This window comes from Octopus bimaculoides, chromosome 2, assembly GCF_001194135.2.
Source record: "Octopus bimaculoides isolate UCB-OBI-ISO-001 chromosome 2, ASM119413v2, whole genome shotgun sequence".
NCBI classification, from domain to species: Eukaryota; Metazoa; Mollusca; class Cephalopoda; order Octopoda; family Octopodidae; genus Octopus; species Octopus bimaculoides.
The window spans coordinates 68,457,232-68,466,356 of NC_068982.1; the positions used below are offsets into that span (position 1 = coordinate 68,457,232).

The 9,125-nt window shown below is 34.3% G+C and overlaps 1 protein-coding gene across 13 annotated transcripts in view; it reads right to left on the minus strand.

Moving 5' to 3' along the window:
- LOC106879514 (ralBP1-associated Eps domain-containing protein 1) overlaps positions 1-9,125 on the minus strand; it is a 138,270-nt gene that overhangs the window by 43,945 nt on the left and 85,200 nt on the right. For all 13 annotated transcript variants that reach the window (XM_052978091.1, XM_052978097.1, XM_014929138.2 and 10 more), the window contains 3 exons: positions 6,974-7,391; positions 3,523-3,708; positions 1,279-1,342 (listed from right to left, as the gene is read on the minus strand). In XM_052978091.1, the coding sequence (XP_052834051.1) occupies positions 1,279-1,342; positions 3,523-3,708; positions 6,974-7,391 (668 nt within the window). The remainder of the gene's footprint in view (positions 1-1,278; positions 1,343-3,522; positions 3,709-6,973; positions 7,392-9,125) is intronic.

Genomic DNA, 9,125 nt, shown 5'->3' on the forward strand with positions numbered 1-9,125 from the left:
GGGATAACTAACTTATGTAGACTTAGCCACACAAGCTGTGTAGGTCTGATGGTGAAGAATCTCTTTTTTATATAATGAAATCAATGCAAAGCATTTCAGAAAAGAAAGAAAAAAGCAGTGCTTCCAAAACAGTTAATATCAGTAATCTACATTTTAGTTTAATATGAGCTTCTGACTGAAATGCTCAGATACAATATCTAAGGCTTGATAAAATTGATTTCAAATTTTAGTGTAAGGCCAGCAATTTCAGGGAATGAGGATATGTTGATTTCATCAACTTCAGTACTCAACTGGTACTTATTTTATCAACCCTGAAAAAATGAAAGGCAAAGTTGACCTCAGTGGAATCTGAATGCAGAATGTGAAGACAGACAAAATGCTGCTAAGCATTTTGCCCAGTGTGCTAACAATTCTGCCAGTTTGCCACCTTCATAGCTTGGTAATATTAAGTATACAATACTAATATAGCCTACTTTGTTAGAACCAAACTATTTTACAGATATTTAATAGAAATTTACATAGTAAATTATTTAGAGAAATCAGGATTATTGACAATGACTCAAATCAATAATTATTGAAAATGGCTCAAGTCAATAATTATGACTAAGATCAATAACATTTAAATGCACATTTTATAGTGCCCAATGTGTGACAATACATTTGGAAGTACATTTTTCTCAAAACTAATACAGAATGTTTTCTGGGTCTCTCCCACTTCTAGCAGCTCCGAAAACAGTAATCTAGATATATTCCATGCATCCTCCAACATGGTTGAGCATCCAACTCCGACTAGTTGGAATTCACAGTACAAGTCAAGTTGTACTATTCATCCTTTCAATCGCTGAATACAAAACATGGCTTGTGAGATGGCTGCTCAAGTGATTTTCCCGAGTCAACATCTCACTCTTGTACACCAATCTGTGACAAGGTTACCCATTTACAGCTAAGTGGACTGGAGCAATGCGAAATAAAATACCCTGGTCAAGAACAATGTACAGCCAGTCTGGGAATCGAAACCACAATCTCACAATCACGAGAGCATAACTACAACCATTAGGCCACATGCCTTCACTATACATATTACTGGCTAGCTATTGACTCTCTTGAATTCCTCCACCCTTTGACGGGTTTTGTTTTTCATCTTGCAGGATGTCCAATAAATCACCTTGAAATTGAATAGAATCTATAATATAATTTAATATCTTAAAAAATGAACTCTCTAAAAGACATAAAGGTAAATAGGATATGTGACTCCTCTCAAATCAAACTAAAACTTACCAAATTTTTGACAGTTCATGAACAGGCAACTTGGATTTTTCAAAAAATTCTTTAGCGATACTTCCTAGAAATCAAAAGCAAAAATAAGAATATAATTAAGAAACCAACATTTGAGAATTAAATTATTCTGTATAGAAAGTGAAAGACAAATTTTTTTTTCATTGCTGTTATGTATTTTGATATATGTCATAACAATGTTAAGGAATGATTATTTCACTATCAAAGGAGAACTATAGTTAGTCAACAAGAGAATCTACTTCACTGTAAAGATTTAACTTGCTTGGAAACAAGTGAAGGTTGGTGAGAAGAAGGACATCCATCTGTAGAGAATATATTGCAATGAATTTCAAGCATTGAAAAGTGGACATAAAAACAATGATGATGATGACGATGCGTGACAATACATTTGGAAGTTCGTTTTTCTCAAACATTCTGTATTAGTTTTGAGAAAATAAGAGCTATCTTACACCCTGATGAACTGCTCAATCCATGCTGGAATAACAGATGGATTGACCTATCCCATTACTTTATCCACCTACTCAATCCACTTTATTATCATTATCTTTGTTGGTAACAGAGTGAAAGGCAGGTTGTATGATGCCTATGTATGTGCAGCTATGCTGCTGCAGCAAGCGGCAACAACAACAATGCCGCCACCGCCATCATCGTCGTCGTTATCATCATCATCATTATTATTATTATTATTATTAAAGCAGCAAGCTGGCAGCATCTTTAGTGTATTGGACAAAATGCTTGGAAACATTTCTCCTGGCTCTTTTACATTCTGAATTTAAATCACACCAAGGTCAACTTTACCTTCCATTTTTCCTCAGGGTTGGTAAAGTACCAGTTAAGTATGGAGGTCAGTGTAATTGACTAGCTCCTTCCCCACATTTTGTTGTGCCAAAATTTGAAACCATTATTATTATCATTATTCAGTTGTCTTATTTTTATTATATGCTTTCACTGCACTACCAAGTACAGCTCTGTGCAGTGTTTTGTTTTAGTTTTGTTATTTTTACTATATTGAAAGCAACCTATGTAATATATGCACAATGCCTAGAGGTGCCAGTTTCTGTATGTTATGCATATTTGTAAGTCCTGGTGTTGTATTTATGTATTTATCTGCAAATTTTTTTGATCATTCCCAAAGCACCTAATGTTTTTAGGCCTCACATTCTAGTTATCACTATTTCCAGATCTTTATATTTAGATGATTTAGCCATCATCGTCATCGTTGTTTAACGTCCGCTTTCCAGATGGCTACACCAGGCTCCAATCTGATTTGGCAGAGTTTCTACAGCTGGATGCCCTTCCTAACGCCAACCACTCCAAGAGTGTAGTAGGTGCTTTTACGTGCCACCAGCACGAAGGCCAATCAGGTGGTACTGGCAATGGCCACGCTCAAATGGTGTATTTTACGTGCCACCTGCACAGGAGCCAGTTCGGTGGCACTGGCAACGATCTCGCTCGAATCTCTTTTAGAGCTACATTATCATCACTTGGGACTGATATGGTTATTATCATTATTATTATTATTATCTAAGGCAGCAAGATGGCAGAATCGCTAGCATGCCAGGCAAAATGTTTAGAAGCATTTCATCCATCTGTACATTCTGAGTTCAAATTCCGCTGAGGTCAGCTTGACCTTTCATCCTTTCGGAGTCAATAAAATAAGTACCAGTTGAGTACCAGAGTCGATGTAATCAACTTACACCCTCCTCCAAAATTTCAGACTTTGTGCCTATAGTAGAAAAGATTACTATTATTATCATCATCAGCAGCAGCAGGCCTAAGACCACCTTCCTCAGTTGAGGGAGCTTGTCTTGCAAGTTACTTGGTGAACTCACTTGTGCTGGAGTCACATAAAGAGCACCCAGCACAAGTCTGGAGAGTGGTTGGTGCTAGGAAGCACGTCCAGTTATAGAAACCAAGCAAAATCAGACATTGGAGCAAGATGCAGTTTTCTGGATTGTCAACTCCTGTCAAACCACCCAACCCAAGTCAGCATGGAAAACAGACATATTAAACAGTAATGATGATGATTTTCTGGTTGTCTATTTTTTATTGTATTCTTTTGCTGCATGAAAATCATGTGAATTTGTTGTTGTTGTTGTAGTAGTAATAGTAGTGCTAGTTAAAATATTACAAATATCGTAAACAAATAAGTTTGCAACATATGAAGTACTTAATTAAAACATAATTAATTTGGGTTGAAAACAATATGTATTTGGAATGTCTTACCTATTATTACACCATTTTCTTCGGGTTGCATTGTTTTGAATTGCTTCAGATAGTATTCTCTCTGTTCTTTTGATATAGTCCACACATCATCAATACTTTCATTTTCAGAACTAATAGATGAGGAATCAACACCTTGACTTTCTATATTCTCCCAAGACATTTTGTTGGCTCCCGTATCTAATAGACCTATTGATTAATAGAAGAGAAGCAAAATACATATAGAAGTTGAAATGATAATTTAGTATTTAAAATGTATTAAAATATAGTTGATAAATAAACAGAAAATTATTTTTTTTTAGTTACTTAAAAATAATTTAAATTCACTTAGAAAAATCAAGAGTAAATAACTGCAATGCATTTGTATGCAACAGATTACAATCAGTTCAATTTTCAAGAAATACATATCAACAGTTAAGATAAAAAAATAGAAATATGTATGACATTATAACATTAAGTTTCATATTACTAAAATCTAAGGTATTTCATAGATTTTCTGGAATTTTAGAAAAACATTCTTCTCAATGAGGCCTAAATTCAAACAACTATGAGTTAATCTAGCCATCCCACATCATAAGACCAACAGACAAGAGAAGTAAAAAGTTTCTTTGTCAGTATATGGTCTATGATTTTACCAATTGTCGAAGTTGTAATTTTCAATGTTAGTCCCACATCGAACAAACTTAAGAAAAGAGCCACTGGCTATGTTGTTAAGAAGTTTGCTTTGCAATTACGATTGTCCTGCTGCATGGCACTTTGGGCAAGTGTATAGTACTACAGCCACAAGCTCAAGCAAAGCCTTGTGAGTGAATTTGGTTGTCAGGAACTTAAAGAATCTTTCTCTCTCTCCCTCTGTGTGTGTGTGTGTGTGTGTGTGTGTGTGTGTGTGTGTGCGCGCGCACGCACGCATGCATGCATGCACATGTTTGAATTTTGTATTTCATTTTGTCTTCATGTGTTTGCTGGTTGTAGACAATACTCTCACTGATAGTGCTATTCCCTTGCAGCCCATTGCAAAAGAGTATCCAAACTTCTGAACATGTCATGACAGCTTGCACAATTTTTGTAAACAAAAGGCTCATTCAAAAGGTGCCATTTGTTTCCAGTTTTCCAAGTAACAACATCCTAGCTGTTTGTCTGATAGGTAGAGATTATTACCTCACTTGAAAACAGAAGGGCACCCAGCTACAGAAAACTCTACCCCAACATAATCCTGTGTATCCAATGCAAGCATGGAAAAGTAGACATCATCATCATCATTATTATTATTATTAATATAATTATCTGGTCATTAAGAATGAAATGTCTGATTTTCTTATGTACCAAGTTTGACAGTCATTAACTCTAATGTTTTATTCTGACAATTCTTTGTTTTACAACATTGAAGAGTTGCATCATTTTTCGAAATGCAATTTGTGGTGTCTGATTATATTGTGAGTTTTCTTTTATAAATCAATTTTTGTGAACCCATGAATAAATCAAAAATTCATGCTGTTTATAATAGGAGTTCTGTCGTGGAACCAATGCATCCCAGACAACTTGAAACATCAATGAGGTGTTTGGTGAAGATGTGGCAAATGAGCGCACTATACACTGATGGTGACTTTACTCTTGAAAATCAACCCGTGGTAGACCTGAGACCAAGGTGGATAATGATGAGCTGGAAACTGTATTGGAAGCAGATACATCTCAAACAACAAGGTTTGATGTTTTGATTCCAACTGTATTGGACCATCTGAAACAAATCAGCATGGTAAAGAAGCTGGACAAGTGGGTATCACATGATCTGAACATGCATCAAATGACATGTTGTCTTCAAACTTGCTGTTCTTTGCTGTCACAGCACAAAAGCAAACAATTTTTGCATCATATTGTTACGTTTGATGAAAAATGGATTCTTTTCAACAATAGCAAGCATTCTGCATGGTAGTTGGATAGAGACAAAGTGCCATAACACAATCCAAAAAAAAAAAGAAGCTAATGGTGTCTGTTTGGTGGTCCAGCACTGGTGTCATCCACTACAGCTTCATGAGACCTGATAAGTCAATTACAGCAGATGTATACATCAACCAATTAGATGAAATGATGAGTGAATTTGCAATTAAACAACTGAGATTGGTCAAAAGAGACAGGCCAATTCTCTTGCAAGAAAATGCTCAACTACATGTTGCACAAAGAATGCTACTCAAGCTAGAGAAACCTGGAAGTATTCTGTCATTCACCATATTCACCAGACCTTGCACCAACTGACTATCATGTTTACCAGGCATTAAACAACATTTTGCAAGGAAAAAACTTCAAATCTGAAGAAGATGCAAAAAGCAGCCCTTCATGATTTTCTCACCCCTAGCTCTCCAGAATTCTTCACTGCTGGCATAAATAAGCCACTGATAAAATGGCAAAATTATGTTGCATACTTTAACTGCATTGCTTTTTGTTGAGATAAAGTAAAATAAACTTTCAGTTCAAAATCAGGCATTTCATTCTTAATAACTCAATATTATTAATTATTATTATTATTATTATTATTATTATTATTAAGGTGGTGAGCTGGCAGAATCTTTAGTATGACAGATAAAATATTTAGCGGCATTTCATGCATTTTATGTTCTAAATTCAAATTCTGCCAAGGTTGATTTTGCCTTTCATCTTTACAGGGTTGATAAATAAATACTAGTTTAGCAGTGGGGTCAATGTAATTGACTTGAGTACTGGAGTTGATGCAAAATTTCAGGCCTTGTTGAAAGGATTATTATTATTATTATTATTATTAATATAGAAAGGATTGAGGTAACTCTGCCTGAAGATATAGTCAAATTGAAAGAAGAGTGCCATTGTTATCTAGTGAACGATACTTCGACATCTTGTGTGTTTTCAATGGGTTCTTTTACTTCTGACTCTATATCTTCAGGAGGAGTTACCTCAATCCTTTCTATATTAACCAAAATAAAGTAGATTGACAAATTTATTTTTTGAACCCGTTGAAGACACACAAGATGTCGAAATATCGTTCCCTAGATAATAGCACTCTTCTTTTAATTTTGACTATTATTATTATTATTATTATTATTATTATTATTAAGGTAGTGAGCTGGCAGAATCATTAGCACATTGGACAAAATGCTGGGCAGTAGTTCTTCCAGTTTTACTTTCCAAGTTCAAATTCCGCTAATGCTAACTTTACTTTCATCTTTTCAGGGTAGATAAATCAAGTACCAGTTGAGCACTAGGGTCAATATAATTGATTGGCCCCCTCCCACAAAATATCAGGCCTTGTGCATATAGTAGAAAGAATTATTATTTTTATAATGATGATGATAACAACAAAGATGAGGATGTCAATGATGAGGAATTAAGAAAAGAGTGTTGATCCATTGTTGACAGGGAAAAATTTATATCATATCTTTGTTACTTTATGAATTGAGTATTAAGGAAAAAGGAACTTATATCATACCTTTACTTTCTTCGTCTTCAAAAGACGCCCAACCTGAGACATCATGCACCGAGTTAGTATACGCGGATGGTGATGGAGCAACAGCAGCAGTGACAAGTCCAGGCAAACCACTTCCACTACCTACTGTCCCTGGAACTACATTGCCAGTTGTGTTTGTTACAGGTGTTGTAGTTGCAGGGCTTACAAACTGGGAAGGCATTGCTGGATAGACTGTAGCTACTGGTGTCACCTGTCCAACACACCCTGCATTTGCTGCTACATTGGTCCCTGATGTAGTCATGCTGGTATTAACAGATGCTGGAGCCGTTTGTTGCTTGCCGATGTTGCCTAATTTCACTCTGTTGGTAGGAGATGTAGGTGGAGACTGTTTAGGGGAAAATGGAGGTGATTTACTATCAAGAGGAGACTCATCTCGGCTCTGAAAAGCAAAGAATTAGAGTTTAGCACAAACTATTTTAATAAAAAATTCAGAATAGATAATAATTTGTAATGTTTACGCTTTAAATTAAATATCTGAAAAAATTTAAACCCTTTTATTACTATATTTCTGTTGAAATACACTTTACCTAAATTAATTTTTAAAACAAAGAATTTAGTAAAGCAACTTTTTCCATTAGTTAACTTGAATTTAGAACAAAAACATGAAATTTTGATGGAAGTTTTTAATTTAGATCACTTTTGAAACAGGAAGTTTGTATCATAGAACCAGAAATGGTCTTGTGTGGGCTGGTATCAAAGGGTTAAAAATTTTCTTTTATACCTTTAATAATAAAGTATCAACTTATATTACTCTTCCTTTCTTAACATGGCATGGTGGTGGCAGAGTTTCTACAGATTTACGAGATTTAAATTAGGAAGGATACTCTTATTTTCTTAATAACCTTTCAACTAAATATGAAATGAGAACAATGTGGCAGAAAACTGGTTTAAAACACATTTAACTTATTATCTCAGAATTTTTAAGAAAAAGAAAACTCAATAAAACTCATTTTATTGAATAATTAATCTAGGAACAAAAAATTGTTTTCTAACATAGGCAGAGGTCCATAATTTGTGGGAAGCATATACTTAAGTTTACCATGATCCCTAGGACTTAAAAGGTTGGAACTTAACCCAGTTTCCATGGCAAATAAATGACTGAGATTACAATACACCCTTTTGAATGGGATACCAGTCACAACAGGGTTAACTTCCCAGCTATTGCAGGAACTCATTTACAGCTAAGTAGACTGGAGCAATGTGAAATGAAATGTTTTGCTCAAGACAACACACCGCCCAGTCTGGGAAATGAAACCATGATCTTACAGTCAGGAATGCAACACCCTAACTACTAGGCTATTGCCTTCACAGGTAGGCATACAGTAGTTTAAATCAACCCCAGGATTTGATTGGTACTTAAATGACTTTGATTTTTTTTTAAATGTTCCAAAGAAACTGACAAAATATTTAACACAAAAACATGTTTATAATCAAATTAATTTGTGCTTATAAAAGAGGAAATGAAAACTTTTGAAACAAAGTAATTTAAATAATACTGTTTAGGGAAAAAAAAAATTATCCTACAACTAAATATATAATTAAATTGTTCCAAAAGACTACTCTAAGAAAATATATGATGGCTCTTCAAGTACTCTTCTACTGAACTATCGAGTTGTAAAAATAAACCTGACACCTGGATACATCTTTTACCATGTGTGCATCATTCACATCTGTCTAATCATTGCATCTTACTTCACTATATGCAGATGCATTTAATAAACATTAAACAAATTTTAATTATGAGGTAAAATATAAACAAGTATCTTTTTTTTTCTTCTACTATCCAAAAATAACAAATAGAAATCCTTTTATATAGCTTTAACTTTATTTTAAATTAAAAATCAAAAGATTTTTGCACATTGCTGAAAACATGAGAAACCAACTTAGACTGTGCTGCATAGAAAATTCAAACTGTCACCTAATTATTTATTCATTAGCTGAAGGATTAAATTTCTTTCTTTTAACGATTGGCCATATAGCTAGAGTGTTTCACTATAAACAAGATTAGGTTCCACACATACAGCTATGGAGCTAATTCTTATCAATTATCTTACCAACATACACACAGACATTAATATACACAGACATTAATATACACAGACATTAATATACA